General features: G+C 51.0%; 1 protein-coding gene across 1 annotated transcript in view; it reads right to left on the bottom strand.

The window, feature by feature from the left end:
* The window catches only part of MYO7B (myosin VIIB), a 97736-nt gene that overhangs the window by 42540 nt on the left and 36458 nt on the right, over window positions 1–18738 (bottom strand). The window contains exons 6-14 of the mRNA XM_040227868.1: window positions 18413–18534; window positions 17296–17438; window positions 15031–15144; window positions 13403–13556; window positions 10493–10569; window positions 8912–9031; window positions 8477–8619; window positions 4215–4425; window positions 3494–3629 (exon numbers count right to left, since the gene is read on the bottom strand). Of these exons, the coding sequence (XP_040083802.1) occupies window positions 3494–3629; window positions 4215–4425; window positions 8477–8619; window positions 8912–9031; window positions 10493–10569; window positions 13403–13556; window positions 15031–15144; window positions 17296–17438; window positions 18413–18534 (1220 nt within the window). The remainder of the gene's footprint in view (window positions 1–3493; window positions 3630–4214; window positions 4426–8476; window positions 8620–8911; window positions 9032–10492; window positions 10570–13402; window positions 13557–15030; window positions 15145–17295; window positions 17439–18412; window positions 18535–18738) is intronic.

Raw genomic sequence — 18738 nt, 5'->3', positions numbered from 1 at the left:
GGAGGCCCACCCTCCCCACTGCTGCTGGGAGGCCCACCCTCCCCACTCCTGCTGGGAGGCCCACCCTCCCCCAGCAGCCTGTCTGTACAGGAGCAGCTGCTTCACATGTCCCCGTGGAACCAGCAAGGGGGCTCGGGAATCGCTGCTTTGCTCTTCCTGGAAGCCCGAAATGGGAAAAGGAAAGAAATTAAACACCACTTGGCTTCCTGGCTTCGAGGATAGTGGGCAGGGTAGGTGACTTGCTGATTATGAGGTCCTAAGACATATTTCTTTTCTCATTATAAGTATAAACTGCACTGGTCTTGGAATTGAACGTGTGCCCGTAGGCAGTGTGTGCACATACACATGAGCACTTGCGTGAACACACGTGTGTGCACACATGCATGGGCCTGGACCCAGCAGGTTTGGGAATGAAGCATGTCTGCCGCTTACTAAGGAGACCCTGAGGGCCTGGACCCCCCAAGGCCTTCTACCAACCTTGCTCTGGGGCCTTGGAACAACATGCTAGAGTCGGAAGGCCCTCCAGCTTAAGGAGTGAGACTCTAGAAATTAGGGAGGAGGGCATGTATGGGCTGAGCTGTTTGCCCCCCAGATCCATATGCTGAAGCCCTAACCCATAGTACCTCAGAATGTGTGTGGAGGGAGGGCCTTTGAGGAGGTAAGGGAGGTAAAATGAGGCTGTTAGGGTGGGTCCTAACCCAGTCCGAGTGGTGTGCTACAAGAGGAGATTAGGACACAGACACGCACGGGAACAAGAAAGATGCCAGGGCGAGTCTTCAGAAGGATCCGGTCCTGCTGACATTTGTCTTGGACTCCTGGCCTCTGGGACTGTGAGAAAATGCATTCCTGTACCTCTTTGTGGAACGTTGCTATGGGAATGTTGGCCACGGGACACAGTGTGGGTCTGGGGGCGAGCGGACAGTACGTCTCCCTTCCCGCCATGGGGAGAGTGGACCTGCCTGAGGCAGGGCATGGAACGGCAAGAAGAAGGCGCCAGAGAACAGTTGCTTCTCAAAACCAGGCCAGACAATGACTGGGGGCCTGCTGAGGGCTGCACCCCACATGTGCCCGACTCCGACTTGTTCTCTCCCTTGAAGTCACCCCTTTCTAGGGGGGTGCTCTGTGCACGCCTGCACAGCCTCGTGTGGGGTCTGGGAAGGCCATGTCAATGGTGGAAGAAGGAAGCTTGATTCCCTCTCTGCCGGCACGTGCTGTGAGAGGGGAAGACTGGACCAAGAGCTCAAACTGAGCCGCCCTCACCAAGCCGAGAGGGGTGAGAGCAAGCTTGCTTTGCCAGGCTCCAGGCCACCTGAAGAGGAGGCTGGCACATAAGCCCCTCTCTCAGCCCTGTGCTAGAAGACAGCCTTCTGCAGATGGAGTGAGCAGGCACGTGATGTTACCCTGTGGCCTTGCAGGCTTAGACAGAGCCTCCCTGCCACAGGTGCTTTTGGGGGGATGATTGAGGCACACCTGGGCTGAAACCTCCCCCCACACCATCCCTGCCAAAAGACAGAGTAACGGGGCTTAAGTCATGAAGACAGCAGGGCACTGAAAAAAACCCAGCAGGCTCAGTTTCAAGGAGCATTAATGGAATTCTGTGCTCTGAAAACCTAGAAAGAAGCTACCTTACTCTTAGCATATATGGAAGTTGCAGATCACTTCAAAAACTAAAGCTTGGCCTTGAGTAGCCCACGGAGGTTGATGTGCTCAGTGTCTTTGTGTTCTGGAATTCTGAAGTCCCACTGGCTCTGGTCTCCCCCTTTCGGAAAAGCCCCAAAGCCAGGATCTGGTGGGGGTTATAAAGGAGCCCCCTTACCTCCTCATTCCTCCAACAGAAATAATCCCTTGGTCTCGGAACACCGCCCTTCCTCCATGTGAAAACAGCAGCCCCTCCTGCTGCCTTGTCTCTCCACCTGAAAAGTGTACTTGGAGCACCCCTGACTCCAAGCTTCCAGTTAGACCACAGTAGCTCCTCAGTTCTTCATACAAGCCACAGAGTGACCCTCTGGCTTCCTGCCTCATTTTCCTGATCACAGCACACACTGGCCACCTCTCCCATTTTTATAAGCACACCAGCAGCTTGACCAGCTCAGCCCCTTATTTCTCTAATCAAAACTATGCTTGGGACTTCCCTGGTGGTCAAGTGGTTAAGAATCCACCTGTCAATGCAGGAGACGTGGGTTATATCCCTGGTCCAGGGAGATCCCACACGCTATGGGGCAATGAAACCCATGTGCCACAACTACCGAGGCTTGTGAGCTCCAGGGCCCACATGCCACAGCTACTGAGCCTGCGTGCAGCTCCTGAAGCCCTTGCCCCCTAGAGCCTGTGCTCCGCAACAAGAGAAGCCCCCACACTGAGAAGCCCTCACACCACACTGCAACTAGAGAGGACCCCCTGCTTGCCACAGCCAGAGAAAGCCCACGTGCAGCAGTGAAGACCCAGCACAGCCAATAGATAAATAAAATCTTTAAAAACATGCCTGACCTTATCTCAACATAGACACTTTCACTACCAAGAGAATGAAAAGATATCCCACAGAATAGGAGAAAATATTTGCAAATTCTATATCTGATAAGGTTATTACAATAAAAAAAGAAAATTAATGTGTTGGTAAGGAGCTGTAGGAATTGAAAAATTCATACATTGCTAATAGTAATGTAAAATGGTGCAGCCACTTTGAAAAACAGTTTGGTGCTTATCCCAAAAGTTAAATAGAAATATCACATGACCCAGCAATTCCTCTCTTAGGTATGTGTCCCAAAGAAGTGAAAACGTATGTCCACATAAAAACTTGTACATGAATGTTAATAGCAGCATTACTCATAATGGCCAAAAATATCCATCAGTTGATGAAGGGATAAACAGAAAGTGGCATATCTGTGCTGTGGACTGTTGTACTGTAGTATAAAGAAACAGTACAGAAACATGCTACAATGTGAATGAACCTTGAAAACGCGATGCCCAGTGAAAGCAGCCAGTCACAAAGGCTACACGGTGTACAATTCCATTTATGTGAAATGTCCAGAACAGGCAAATCCACAGAGACAGAAATTAGTAGTTGCTGGGGTTGGGGAGAATTGGGGAGCAATGAGGAATGACTGCTAATGGGAGTTCCTTTTGTTTTTCTGAACACAAGCCCCCTGCATTAGAAGAATGGAGTCTTAATCTTTGGATTGCCAGGGAAGTCCCTAGTGGGGATTTCTTTTGAGGGGTGATGTAAATGTTCTAAAATTGTGGCAACAGCTGCGTAAGTCTATGAATACACTAAAAAACCATTGAGATGTAGACTTCAAATGAGTGAATTCTATGGTATGAGAATTATCTCTCAGTAGAACTATTACCAACAAAACAAAACACAAACATACCTGCCTGGTCCATTCCATTCCCTCTGTCCCCTTGCTGCCTCTGCAAAATGACCTAGCCTTCTTATGGCCTCTCTGGGGTGCTCCAGATCTGGAAGGAAGGGACTGTGGAGAGGAGCTTCACCTACCTTCTACATGGTAGTGCACCTCGCCAGCAAAGTGGGCGATGCCAAACTGGGCATCGTGGATGTTCTTGGGCTGCAGGAAGCCCTTGTTGTTAGCGTGGACACTCTTCAGCTTTTGCAGCAAGGTGGCATCTGTCCCCTGGAAGAACGGATGCCCTATGGGCCGAGGACCCACAGCCCAGCCACTGGGTACACCCCCAGGTCTCAGGGGCTCCCTCAAAGGGCAAAGCAACTGGGTTCAGAATGACAGATCCTTTCTACAGACAGTAAGCAGATGTGTCAGGGACAGGGGCTTGTTCCCTGCGTGAGGGCCGAGGCGGGAAGAGAGGCTGCCAGCTCGCTGGATGTAGCCTTCCCCGGGAGCAGAGCACCTACCTTCTCTGGATCAGAGCTCTTACTGGCTACCTGAGAATCCATCTCCCCAGAGACATGCAGAGTCCCCCAAAGCAAGAAGGAAAGTGTTGCCTGTCTTGCACTCTGCGCTGCCCTTGGCCCACGAGGCTCAACCAGCCCTCTCTGGGGGTGTGTTCCTGAATCTAAATAATCTATGCTGAGGAGCAGAAGTGAGGGTGGGCTCAGGTGCCTTCCTCCAGGAGGCAAGCCTTGAAGGAGAGGAAGGCTGGAAGGCGGGGGCTACTCTGCCAACCCCCAGGCAGCGGGTTCAGCAGCCGTGGAGTTTCCCAGGCCTGGGGTCTCCCCTGAGGGGGGCGGGCCCGGGGCGCACCTGTGGGAAGCGGCTCTCCTCATCCAGGAGGGAGATGATGCTCATGGGCTTGAGGGCCAGCAGGTCCAGGGTGGGCCGGTTGTCGGTGTAGTGGATGTAGTCCCAGGCGATGCTCTCCGCGCGGTACTCCTCCTGCTCCACGGTGAACACGTGCTGCACGAAGAGCTGCTGCAGGTGCTCATTGGCCAGGTTGATGCAGAGCTGCTCGAAGCTGCAGGCGCAGCACCGCCCCGGGGGGGCAAGGTTGGCTTGGTTGCCACTGCAGCCAACCCCTGGCACACAGCCCCACACGTGTGCACCCACAGAGCACACCCCCAAACACCGTACAGGCCGGCGGACAGCCTCCCTCTTCCCCTGCCTCCGCCTCCATCCCCTCCTCTATCCCGCAAACAGATTCAGAGAAATGGGGAGGCTCCACTTAGCATCAAGCCCTGACTTTGACTCCATAAGATCCCCAGCAGGATCCTCTGCCAAGCTAGGCTGTCCTGACACGGAGACAATCTCTGGGGGCCAAGGGTCCAGTAGCCACCCTGCCCCATGGGTACATGGCTTTGGTATTAAGAGGAGCTTCTGGAGACCCGTCACTGATGGCTGGGCTCCTTTGCATCAATCAGACATATACCTCTTTCCCCTCCCCGAGTCCTCCCACTCATTCTTCCTCCTGGGCTCCATTTCACCTCCAGAAATGGCCCCTCCACTCATCACCCCTGGCTCGGGTCAGAAACCAGGCCATCATACCTGACAACTCTCCCTTGTTCCCAGCTCCAACCCGTTGCCAAAGTTCGGCTGCGCTCTATCCAACACAGCACCTGATCTGCTTACTTCTTTTCACGCCCACTGCTGCCCCCTTAATCCAGGTCACCCTTCTTTCTCACCTGGAGTGCAGTAACAGCCGCCTCATGGCTCTCTCTGCCTCCAGCCTCACCCCCCCAACCACTCTCTGTGGCCACTAGACAGGTTTCAGACGTGCAGATCCGATCCCCACCCCACCCTGCTCTCCTCCTGCTTTGAATCCTTGTGGACCTGAGCTCTTATTATTTTCAGGATCCAGACAGACAGTGACACAGTGGAAAGCCTGCCCAACACTGCCAGGGAATGGATGCAGGAGACTCTGTGAGTGATAGTCGGTCAGCCATGTCTGACTCTCTGTGACCCCATGGACTGTAGCCTGCTAGGCTCCTCTTGTCCATGGAATTCTTCAGGCAAGAATACTGGAGTGAGTTGCCACCTCCTTCTCCAACAGGGCACCCTGCCCTTCTCTAATTCCAAGTCTTCACACCTGCGAGACCCTCCTTTCTCTGACCTGCTCTTTTGGTTCAGCCACCCCTGGTGGCTCAGAGGTTAAAGCGTCTGCCTGCAATGCGGGAGGCCTGGGTTCAATCCCTGGGTCGGGAAGATCCCCTGGAGAAGGAAATGGCAACCCACTCCAGTATTCTGCCTGGAGAATCCCATGGGCAGAGGAGCCTGGTGGGCTACAGTCCATGGGGTCACAAAGAGTCGGACATGACTGAGCGACTTCACTTTCACTTTCTTTCACTTTGGGTCTCACTTAGGCATTTCTTCTTCGGGATGGGTTGCCCATTTGTGCAAAACCTTATGGTTCCTCAGGCTGGTTGTTCAGCTCTGTTAACCCAAGAGAGTTAACACACTGCCTGGACAGTGTAGAGTGATGTTGTAGCCATCAGCGATGGCAGCCACCCCTGACAATGAGCCCTGAGGGAACTCAGGATGGAGACCAGGAATACTGGCCAGCTAGCAGTCATCAGACTGCCTCTGTGCTCAGTCACTCAGGCACGCCCAACTGTTTGAGATCCTTTGGCCTGTAGCCCACCAGGCTCCTCTGTCCATGGGATTTTCCAGGCAAGAATACTGGAGTGGATTGCCATTTCCTCCTCTAGGGGATCTTCCTGGCCCAGGAATCGAACCCCCGTCTCTTGCATGCAGGTGGATTCTTTACTGTTGAGCCACTGGGGAAGCCCCATCAGATTGCAGCCACTCACAACAGTACAGCTTGAAGAAACTCAGGATGTGCAAACACAGAATGCTGGCCCCAGATATCTGAGATTCATATCAAAGGAATGATTTCAGTGAACCCAGACTCTTGCATCTTTCCATACACAGAAAAGTGCTAAATACCTTAACTTGAGATATCTAGTTTTCTTTTATAAACAATAATCTTTTGATGTTCTACCTGCCCTTTGTTGCAAAAAACTCCTATATATCCTGGCTCCACCCTCGCCTCCTCGGAGCATTTTTCTCAGAATTATTTGAGATGCTGTCTCCTGGGCTTGAAGTTCTAGGAATGTCTGCTGAATAAAACATAAGTCTCAACTTTTAGGTCATGCACTTTTTTGCAGTTGACAAGAGTACTCGGTGTACCCTTGCAGAAGGCAGTTCGGGTAAGTGACTGGGTGCTGAGTGACATGGCCCTGCTCCTTCAGGTGGCCCCTAGACTGCAGCCCTGCCACAAACCCGGCTTGTGGCTCCTTCACAGGGGGTGTGGGGGAAAGTGTCCCTGAATAAATGGCCAGATCCCCCCAAATAAACTACTCGTCCACCTCCACAGTGGCCAAAGATATGCTTGGTCTGCTTAGCTGCCCCTCTCAGGGCCAGAAACCAATGATCGGAATCATTTTTTACTTTACTGCTCCTTAGAGTTTCTGTCACGTTGGGCTGAGTTCTGCCAGCCCCGCCCCATCCCACCTGCCCACAGTGAGCTGGTCCTAGGAGCCTGCAATCCCAATGTGCTTGCACTCAGAATGGCTTGCATCTTGACCAAGGAGCCTTCTCAGCCTTCACCTGGAGAGAGGGCCTTGGGCAGGGGCATGCCAAGTTCAGGACAGCCCCTTGGCACCTCTGACAGTGCCCAGAGACCTCCACTTGGGACTGAAACCAAGCAGAACCCTTTGGGGCCCTCCTGGATACAAAACTACCTCTTTGTCCCCCATTTCTTATTTGTAGCAAAAGGCTCTAGTCTCCTATGACATCTCTGAGTCCTAAGAGCAGACTCAAGACCAATTAGGGAAGTGAAGAAATGCAGTCAAGAAACAATAGTGCAGTGATAAAAACAGAGTCCTAGTTCTTCATCAAGGGATCTCTTTGAGTTGTTTTGCAGAAACTAAGTAAGACCCCTGCCCAGGTGGAGTATGGTGACTACATGCTGGTCACAAACTTGTAGACCCCAGACTGGTTGGAACCAGAATGTTGATGATTAAGATTCCCTAAACATCATCCCATTACCTCATCACCAACCAATGAGAAGAAAGTCCACAAGCTGGTCGTGTACCCTGTGACTCTCACCCCTAAAACTGCCTTTAAAAATCTTTACTTGAAAGCCATCAAGGAATTTGGATTTTCAGCTGCCTCCAATTTGGATGAGCTGCCTGTTCTTCTCGGCCCTGCAATAAGTGCTGTGCTTTGCTTCACCACAACCCGGTGTCAGTAGACTGGCTTTGGTGCACTTTGGGTGAGCAGATCTGAATTCCATTTGGTAATAGAACCAGGCCTAGGCTCTGTCTCACCAGTGCTTTAAATGAGCCAGGCTCACTTGGGAAGCTAGGTTGCACGTGGAGGACACTTCCTGCTTGCTTGTCCCCATGCTCTTGTTTCCTCATCTGGCCCTTTAATGGTACTTCCCCAGAACATCGCCTGCCCTCGTCTAGCTCCACGGCCTGGCTCCCCTTGCTGCCTGTGTCTACTTCCACCCCAGTCTTCATCGCTGTCTTAGCTGGGAATTACTTTTCTGACCTGCCTCATTTCTCCAGCTCTTCAGTCTCCAGGCTGGGACACTGGGTCAGAAGTGTCCTGCCTCACCTTACCCTTATCAGACTGAAAAATTGGGGATGGGCCACAAATCCCCTGCCTCCTCCATCACCTAGTGTGATAGCCCACCCAAGGATACAGTCACGTTAGTGTTACTGATTTCCACTTTCACCTTAACCACACGTGATAATTCACTCTAGTTTGTGAGAAGAGTGGATAGCCTGAGATGGGTGATGAATGCTGGAGTGTCAGCCTGACTCTCATGATGCTCTTAGCTATATGGCCTTTTCTAGACACCTTGTGGATGCCAGGAGATGAGCGTGAACTGTCTCACTGAGGAAGGACACAGTCTTGCTGAGGAACTCACCCTGGCGTCTGTGAGCGGAGGCGAGGCCCTGCTCCCAGCCAGTCTGGGGAGGAATGGCTGCCCTCCAGTTGGCTCAGGGAGGACCTAAGCTTATCTCTCATTTTTCTGAAAGCAGGTGCAGGAACCTCCATACCTATTTTTCTGGAAGTTTTCAAAACCAAATATGTCCAGGAGGCCGATTGTCCTTTGCACATTTTTGGGGTCCTGGGCAGGTGGGGTGAAAATTGCAGCATTGATCTTCTTGACAATCCACAGGAAGAGATGCCCATAGATGCCCTGTAGAGACATGGGGTAGAACCCACAGGCTTTGATGCATGAGAGGAAGGCTGCTGCTTTCTCCAAGTTTACCTGGAAAGGCCACAGTCACACTGGACCTACTGAGGGAGATCACCCCTACTTTAAGGCAAGAAACCACCCTGGAGAGTCTTAGCAGCCCACGGTCACCAGACAGGGGACTGGCAGAGTCAAGACTTGCCCAGCTGTCTGCCCTTTCCTGCTGTCCACTCACCATGCAAGGAGCTACACTCAATACCTAGAAATATAGGCCCCTTCTCCCACAACTCTGCACCTTGACAAAGGCGTCCCTCCGGTCTGCAGCCTGAGTGATGTTCAGGGGCCTGGTGACAAACTCCCCGCGGATGATGATGGAGTGCTTGATCAGACAGTCTCGGAGGGCCTGGTCCTTCACCTGGAAGGCAGGTAGGGGCTGGCATCACCGCTGATAGAGCAGGGCCTGGTGCCAACATGCTCTCTCATGATGAAACATCCCATGCCCAAAGCCTGAGGATGGGAGATGCCTGTGACTAGGACCAGAGTCAGGATGCTGGCAGGACTGGTCCAGCGTCAGTCTGAGCACAGGGATATCAGTGTCAGGGAAGGATGTGCCGGCTGGGTGGGCCCTGAGCGTGCTGGCTGCTTGGTTGACCAGTCTTGTGCTGGTATCCTGGTACTGGGCCCACCATCGGGTAGACCCTGGAAAACAGTGGGCGTGGAGGGCTCTGAGGCCTGGCCACTGACATCTGAATACACCTCAACAGAAGGTACTCCTGCCTGGAATCTGGAGGCCCAAGTTAACAAGAGGAGTCTGGATGAAGTCCTTCCCACATTCAGAGAAGACTTGGCTGGCAAATCCCCAAGGTTTCTAAGAACCCTGCAACCACGTGAAAAACATTAGCAGCAAAATGTGCCTACCTAATGTGATGGGTTTTTTTCCCTCTTCTGATTCTATTAATTTCCCACTGAGCCTGTTAGTGGGGTGCGATTCCAAAGCCCCATCACTTGTCCTCCAAGTCAAGGCTCTATTTGATCTCTTTAGTAATGTGCAGGGGAAATTTCCCTGGTGGTCCAGCAGTTAAGACTCTGTGCTTGCAATGCAAGGGACACAGGTTCTATCCCTCATTGGAGAACTAAGATCCCACATGCTGTGTGAAAGTCAAAGTGTCATTCTCTCAGTCATCTAACTCTTCGCAACCCCATGGACTGTAACCCACCAGGCTCTTGTGCCCATGGAATTCTCTAGGCAAGAATGCTGGAGTAGGTTGCCATTTCCATCCCCAGGGGATCTTCCTGACCCAGGGATTGAACCTGACCTGACCCAGGGATTGAACCTGAGTTTCCTGCATTGCAAGTTATATAGAAAGTACAAGTATCAGCAGTCACAGCCTAAATGCCTACAGGGCCACCAGTGTGGCAAAGCCAGAAAATAACAACAACAAATATAACACGCAGGGGGAATGGTCTGAGTACATTCCATCAGCCCAGAAGAGCACAACTCATGGAGAGGCCCTGGGAACCAGGATATGGGGCGAGGATGTCTTGCTGTAAAGGCCTCAGATTGGTTGAGTGGGGACAACCTGGGGAATGGGTGGGGTAGAAAGTTGAGCAAAGGCCCTGGAAGAGCAAGAAGGTCAGGGAAAGGGCAAGAAACACATGTTGAAGCCAAACTGATCAATTCTGGGACTTTGTTAATGATTAGCTCCACGGGCCTGATTCCCACATCGAGGGCCTGCAGTGCTCCACAGGGGAGTTGGAGGGGAGAGGGTGAGCGAGAGCCTGGGAGGCAGGAACTGGAGACTGGGAAGGGCCGCCAGCCCAGGCCCTGGGGCTGCTCACAAGAAAAGGAGGCTGGCGGGCAGAAGAGCAGAGTTACCTCCAGTAACTTCATCACGGTGGGAAAGGCAGGGGTCTCCATCACATCAGAGGAGTCCAGGTTCTCAAAGACCGCAGCTGCAGAGAGAAGCAATGGCCCTGAGAGGCAAAGTGGCCTGAAGGCATGGGACAGAGGCCCCGGGAGGCTGTCCCAGACGCATGGCTCAGAGACAGCCATCCCTGGGTGCAGGGCACCGCCTCTCCCAGGCCCCCTCTGAGCGCCGTGGCCTCTCTGGGGACTATCAACACTGTGCTTCTAACCACTGTTCATAGGCTATGTCCACCGCTGCCCAGATAGAGATCCTGACTCAAAGAGGAATCTGACGCTATTGGAGGGAGAAGTCTGGTGCCGGTGGGGCGGGTGGGGTCTAACAAGGGAGAGGAAGACCCGTTGGTCTCCTTCCATCCACTCTGCTGTCCTTGGAAACCTAGGTGTGCTCATTCATTCAGCAAAGGATGAAGCAGGGCTCAGTTCTGCTGCAAGTCTCCGGACCCACCTCCTGGTTCAATCCCTCCCCTTTGAGTCCCTCCCTTTAGGGCCGCTGAGCTGCAGGGAGGGAAGAAAGCTGTTTCTGTCATTTTTTCTCTTCTTTAAACTTAAAAATTGTAAACTAACCCGTATGAATAAGAAACGCATAAAACCCAAAGGTATGTTATTGTGGATAATTATTATGTCAACATTGTAAAGCAACCACTAAAGCCAAACCCAGAGCTTTACGAACAGCTGGGGCCTCCCACGACCTTTCCGGCTCAGACCAGTTCCTCTACCGAAGGCAGTATTCTCCTGACCACCGAAGGCAGTATTCTCCTGACCACCACAGAAACCACTTCCTGGGTTTTTCCTTATCTTTTTACTACCTATATGTTAATCCCTGTTGCCGTTCAGTCGTTCAGTCGAGTCTGACTTTATGTGACCCCATGGACTACAGCATGCCAAGCCTCCCTGTCCCTCACTGATTTAACCACTAAGCTGCATTTAATTTTACCGGTTTACTTGTGTGTCATCTAACTACCTGTGTTCCCTTGTAGCATTTAATTTTTTAAAAAATGTTAATTTATCTACTTTTTGCTGTGCTGGGTCTTGGGTGCTGCACTGGCTCTTTCTCTAATTGCAGAAAGTGGAGGCTACTCTCTAATTGCAGAAAGTGGAGGCTACTCTCTAGCTGCAGGGTGTGGGTTTCTCTTGCTGCGGTTCCTGGGCTTTAGGGCACAGGCTCTACAGTTGTAGCTTAGTTGCCCCGCAGCATGTGGGATCTTCCCAGATCAGGGATCGAACCCACGTCTCCTGCTTTGGCAGGCAGATTCTTTACCGCTGAGCCACCAGCGAAGCCCGGTAGCATTTAATTTTATCTGTGTTTAAATTTTGTGTGTGAGCTCGCTGCATTCTTCTGCCTGGTTTCATTTCCTCAACATCCCATTTGACGGTATTCCATGTCCTGATGCCCCCTGCTTGTCAGCACCCACTTTTTACCAGCAGAAGTGCCCGGTTTGTTCAGCCAGCTACAGCTTGCTGGAGTAGATTTCCTTATATGATCTGAGATAGTGGTTCGTGGTTTCTACATGAATACCCAGTCGCTCTGGACCAGTTCATTGAAAAGTCTGTCTTTTCCCCACTGCTGTGTGAGTCGGTGTCTTTCATTCGATCTAGAGCCAGCCATAATCTTCAAGTGCTTCAGTCCCAACCCTCTCTTTCCCTTTAGAACTCTAATTAAATTCATTCTACATCCTCTCACTCTATCTTTGAGGGCTCCTACTCCGTCTTTTATTTTTTCCACCTTTTAAAAAATATTTACCTGTGTATTATTTGTCTGCATTGGGTCTTTGTCGCGGCATTTGGGTCCTTTAGTTGTGGCACGTGAGATCTAGTTCTCTGACCCAGGATCGAACCTGGAAGCCCTGGATTGGTAACGTGGAGTCTTAGCCACTGGACCTCTAGGGAAGTTCCTATTTTCCATCTTTTTTGTCTTTCCATGCTGCACACACAGTTTCTCTTTCCCTTTAGAACTCTAATTAAATGTATACTATATCTTCTCACTGTTATCTTCTAGGTCTCCTATTTTCTCTTTTATATTTTCCATCTTTTTTGTCTTTCTGTGCTGTACACACAGTTTTTTTTTTTTTTCTGACTTTTTCTCCTTTTTCACATTATAAAACTGGAGGTTAAACTCATCCATAGAGTTCATTTTGGTTTTAACTTTAGAATTTTGATGTGGTTCACTTTAAAATCTGTAATGTCACTTTTTTACACTTTCCAGTTCCCTGTCTAAATTTTCAAGCTTGGCTTTTTCTTTCTTGAATATAACAAGCATAGCTGCTTTGTGGTCTGTGCTCAGCTATCCCAATCTCTGAAGTCTTTGTGGCTCTGTTTTTATTGTCTATTACGACTGCTGGTCCTTGCTCATAATATCTCATTTCCTTGTTCCTATTTATTTTTGGATGCATGCCGGATGTTGTGTTTGAAACTGTTTAAAGGGATAATTTGTAATCTAAGTTGATGTTGCTTTCTTCCAGAGAGGATTGTCAGTAATTTCTGTCACACACTTGGGGCACTAACAAAACAGTCCAGGACACTTGAGTCTCCAGACCAACTGGATGCTTAGAAACGGCTTGCAAGTTCATGCATGGCTTTGCTTACTCAAAGTTCATGCATGGCTTTGTTTACCCTTTGGGTTTCCAGCCAAAAGTTAGGGATGATTGATCAATATCTTCACCTTTGGAGGGCCCTAAGCTTTGGCATCTTCCCCCTAGCTCCACAAGACCTCCAAAATTACGGCTAAAATTCCTAATGTACTTTTCCAACACATTGTGACTTTGATGGGCCCTTTGGATGAGAACCCACAGGGATTTCTTCCTCCTCTAGTCCCCATTCTTCCTCCCCAGGGGGGTGTACTTTGGGTGGAAACAGCATTACCCATGAACTCCACATTCCCCAGGTGGAGAATAGTGGCCAGCAGCTTGCTGAGGTCCCAGTTCTCGGAGTCAGAGAACATGAGTATCTTCATGGCCGAGCGGACATGGGCATAGTCCTTGGCGTCATTGCGCCCCTCACAGGAAGTACAGTTCCCCTGAAAGATTGAACACATCAGCTTTTGGGGGCCTTCTCCATTGTAGGGCCAGCAAGGCAGGGATGTATCAGGGACTCAGCCAAAGGCCCCAGGTTAGTGATACTTCATTGGCTCTGGGTGGGTCTCATGGGACCACATGGAGGACCAAGCTCATAAAATACACAAAGTTATTTCCAAAGGCAGATTTATGGTGATATAGACCCAGAATTCTATGGTAGCTTGATAGCTGTGTGGCCATAGCTAAGTCATTCAGTTTCTCTGAGCCACTGTTTATCAACCATCCATGGTAATGCCTGCCTCCGTCTCTCGGGGGAATACCATGGGTTAATTCCTTTAACAAACACTTTCTAAGGCTCACTGTGTGTCAGACCCTGGGGTGCTTACTGGGAATTCATTCATGGAGAAAGCTGGCCCTGCTCTGCATGCTGTTGTATCCAGGAGAGGAGGCAGAAAGATTATGTCATAGGCTTTTACAGATGCTGAGACAAAAGGGGGCCTGGCCAGCCCTCCTGGAAACGGGAAAGGCTTCCTGGAGGAGGCACCTGAGCTGGTTCCACAGGTTGAGCTTTATAGCAGCACAGGGAGAGAGGGTTTTGGCAGATATCAGCTTGAGTTAGGCTGTGAGATGGGAGGCAGGAGGGTTGCAAAGAGGCTAGGGTCATGTGGAGGAGGAGAGGTTGGCAGATGGTGGGATCTGGAGGGACTTGGAAACCTTGCCAAGGAGCCACAAGGAACTCCCAAAGAGCTGTGACAAGGAATATGGTCTGTCTTGTGCCCTGTATGGGAGATCTGTGGGGCGGATGATAGATTCGGGCTCAAGTCTGGGGAGAGGGGGAACTCAGTAGGAAAGTAGCACCATGGTCTAGGCAAGAGATGATGAAGGCCTCGGGCAGAGACAGGCGAGACAGGGGCTAGGCGCGAGAGAGCGTCAAGAGGTGGATCTCATTCATTCTCTTGTCAACAATGCAAGCCCAACTCGTGAGACTGCTTGTGTGGCAATGTTCCGGGTGTGGGGACACAACCGAGCAAGGCCTCTGCTCTCCTGGAGCTCAAGTTCTAGGGGCACCTAGGAGGACGGTGACTGGGATGAAATGAATGGGGAGCTACGGGGTGGCCAGGAGCCTTCTGTCCATTAGGGCTGCAGGAAGGTGAGGCTTGTCGGGCAGGACTATAGGCTCTGCAGGAAACAAGGAAGCACACGCACAAGGGTAGGACTCTCGTGGCCAAGAGTAATCCTCTGCTGGTTGTAAAGTGGATGCCAAACACAGAAGGGTGGAGTGGAGAAGGGGAAAGGGAGCCCCCAGTCCCCGCCCAGGGTCTGGGCTTTTACGAGGCTGTAAACCAATGTTGAGCAAGAACTGGCCCTTCTTACTTCCTCATTGTAAGAGGCAGGGCAGGGAGAGGTGGGATGGGGAGGAGGGGAGGGGCAGGAAGGGAGTGGGGAGGAGGGGAGGAGGAGGGGCAGAGGCCTCACCATGGTGAGGTAGTGGTACTCCGAGGGCGTCCCCAGGCCCAGCAGCTTCTTCTGCTCGGCGCTCATCCCCATGAGCATGCAGTAGAAGATGTGGTAGTTCCGCTCTTCCGGGGCCTGGCAGGGAGGGAGATCCAGGAGCTTGTAAGCAGCTTCCCTGAGGCTCCGGGTCCTCAGAACTGTCTCCTGGCCCCAGCCCTGTCCCAGTCTCCCTGCTCCCCAGCCAGTAGGGCTCTGGCATTGACCCAAGGGATGAGCACGCCTGGTCGCTGGCCTCACCCATGGCCAGTTCATCCTGACCGCTCCGTGCAGAATGTCACTCCCTGGCACTTCCCTGTAGCCTGACTGCCCTCGAAGTCCAGAGTCACAGGCAAAGCAAGGTGTCAGGATTCACATCCGAGCTCTCTGACTCAGAATTCCCGGCTCTACAGTCTAGGGAAACCCTTCCCTGGTGGCTCAGTGGCAAAGAACCTATCTGCTAATGCAAGAGATGTGGGAGACACAGATTTGATCCTGCAGGAAGATCCCCTAGAGAAGGAAATGGCAACCCACTCAGTATTCTTGCTGGGGAAATCCCATGCACAGAGAAGCCTCGTGGGGTCGACTTAGCGACTGAGCAACAATAACAGCAACGAAGCCTTCCTATCACCTCGTGACCCCTGGGGACCTAACTTCCACAGGTTTACCTAGCTGGGTCTTCTGCATTTTGAAACACAATTTATGAGCACATCTCTGTGCTCATAAATTCAGGCAATTCCAAGTATAGAGTGTTAAAGGCGGAGTTTCTCTTCCCCCTGCCTTTCCACTCCTCAGATGGCCTCTTCTTCCTCAGAACCATTAGATGTCCTTTCTACACATCACTAGTACATTTACTGAGAGTGCGTGCATGCATGCTCCGTTGCTTCAGTCGTGTCCACCTCTGCTATCCCACTTATACGCCAAAAAAATATTTTTGATGTGGACCGTTTTAAAAATATTGAATTTGTTACAATATTGCTTCTGTTATATGTTCTCTGGCCCCGAGGCATGTGGGATCTAAGCTCTCTGACCTGGGATCAAATCCACATGCCCTGTATTGGAAGATGAAGTCCCAATCTTTGGACCACAAGAGAAGTCCCTTCCCCAACTCCCATCCCCACAAAATTTTTAATCTTATCGTGGTTAGGACTTATCTCTGATCTGCTTTAGAAGTCTCCTGTTCATTCTGGGATGCCTCTATGAGGACCAAGTTCTATCAATTCACCAACCACTATGTGAAGAACTATAAGCTTCTGGAAAGGGTAAACTTTGGAGTCAGAGAGATTCTACCTTCTACTAGTTCTGGGACCTAGGTAAGTTACCCTGGACTCGGTTTCCTCATCCATACAATGGGGACAAAGAGACTTGTCTCCGTGGTTGTTGTGAAGATCTAATGAGATAACACGGGGGAAACCCCTGGCATCAGGCAGGGGTCACTAAAGGTGAGCTTCCTTCTTCAGCTTGCCACCGTGTCCAGGTGTCTGTCTGTTCTCATACACATCTCCAGCCCCTTCAGTGGCATGGCCCCATTCTGAAACTTCATGAGCACGCACGCACGCGTGTTAGGGGTTATACTATTACATGAGAGGAGTATCCTACCCTCAACAAGGCTCTGTTAACTCTGCTGATGTGGCTGTCATACTTTGGGGTCTTTGTCAGCCAGGACTGTTTACTTGATCTGTGGGGCACAGCGCAAAATGAAAACATGGAGAGTCTCTCTCGGAAGTTATTAGGAATTTCAAGATGGTGACAACAGAGGACTAAACCAAATGTGGGCCCTTGTGAGTACGAGGCCCCGTGTGAAGACACAAGCCACATGCCACCTCACTTCCTGGCCAGGGGGTCTTCTGGACAATGTCATCTAGGTCCTTCTGACAGGGCCCCCAGTGCATCTGAAGAAACACCCCCCACCCTGTTGAGGACTTACCTGGCCTCAGAATTAATTCTAATAGAGGTGAGGAGTAGTAAGCACCAAATAATGAAGACAATTATATAGATGGAAAATTCAAAACAGAAAGTCCTATCATTTCCTTGAATATTGGGGAAGAACCATCATTACCCAATTCTAGCAGTCCCTGGCCCATATCAGGCCAGGGTTCAATGGCAGTGAGAAAAGGCCTGTGGGGGTCCCGGGAGGAGGGAGAGAGGTATGAGAGTGATGGAAAGGAACTCTCTTGGAAGCCTCCCCGGACTCCCATCCTGGGGCAAGAGGAGGTTCCCCAGGACCAGGGTAGTAGGCAGAGGCCTTACCTGCCGGCAGACCCGGGATTTCTCCAGGAGAAACTGCTCAATGCGCGCCCCCTCGATCACCCCACTGGAGTTGAAGTAGATGTCAATGTACTTCCCGAAGCGGCTTGAGTTGTCGTTTCGGATTGTCTTGGCATTTCCAAAGGCTATGGGCCAGAGGATGATGCCCACGATGGGAGCAGAGAATAGACATTTTACTTTTAGTGAGATCTTCTGGGGAGGTTTCTCAGAGGAGGTAGCTAAGTCAGAATTGAAGGATGGGTAGGCTCACACCAGACAGTGATGGCGGCCAAGGGTTTGCTAAGTGCAGCTAAAGGTTAGGAGGTCAGAAAGCATGAAGTGTGCTTTCAGGAAGGGAAATTCGGCTGGACCATAGGATACAGGAGAAAAGCAGAGGAAGACGGATGGAACCATTCCCAGGTGGGGCCAAGTAGCAAAGAACCATGAACGTGAAGCTAAGAAGTTCGGAATTAGCCCCAAGGGCCATGAGGGAAGCAGCAAGCCTCCTGAGGAAGTTTGGGTGCATTTGAGAAAGACTGCTCAGGCTGCAGGGGAGAGACTAGGCTAGAGAGGGCCGGCTTGCAAGGAGAGTGACAAGAGCTGGCGTAAGCCGGGGCATGGAGGTTAGACCAGATGGCATTTGGGTTGCAGTGTGACCCCAAGTGCATTCCATAGAGCTGTTTGATGATGTGACTTCATAAAGAAAGATCTTTTTGTGCATACATCCTCACTTGTACGGTAAATGAAAAAAAAACAGAGGGTCTGGCTACTTCTATTAGCATAATACATTTGGGATCCTTCTGTGTATCAATAACCCATTCCCAGAATTTCCCAAATTGATTTTATCTTGGATTCTTTTTTAAAGGAACGCTTAAGATCCCGTGTGTGGAAAACACACCTGTGAAAGCTAATCAGGTCATCAGTGTTTCTTTTCTGTGCTTCCTGGCAGCCGCCACACTACCATCCACCCCATCCTTGTCTTTCGTATCCTGGGGAATCCTGAGAAGTTGCTGAAAGTTTATGGCTTACCCTATCCTTCTTCCCCAGGAGCACCGCCTGGCAGGAAGTTACCAGCCTGCAGAGTCTGGGAAGGAGGCGGGTCTGGTGGGTGACTGCTTACCTTCCAGGATGGGGTTGGCTTCCAGGACCTGCTGCTCAATCCACGAATGCTGGCCACTGATGGTGGCCAGGAACTGCAGGATGAGCTTGGTGGTCTCTGTTTTCCCTGCCCCAGACTCGCCACTGCAAAGAGGCGTACAGGTACGTCAGTCAATGAAACAACTATTTTTCAACATCTCTTGACTCTCCTGCAAACCCACCACAGGTCCACTTTCTGGGCCAGTCTGAACAAAGACACTCTCTCCCTGTGAAGAAGTCGCACTGCGTTTGCCCTGACATCCCCTGCCAGTTTTGTGCTAGTTATTGGTGAGTTCATCTTTCCTTCTC

The sequence above is a fragment of the Oryx dammah genome, unplaced genomic scaffold, assembly GCF_014754425.2.
Source record: "Oryx dammah isolate SB20612 unplaced genomic scaffold, SCBI_Odam_1.1 HiC_scaffold_27, whole genome shotgun sequence".
Lineage (NCBI taxonomy): Eukaryota > Metazoa > Chordata > Mammalia > Artiodactyla > Bovidae > Oryx > Oryx dammah.
This window is presented reverse-complemented; position numbering and strand designations above follow the sequence as displayed.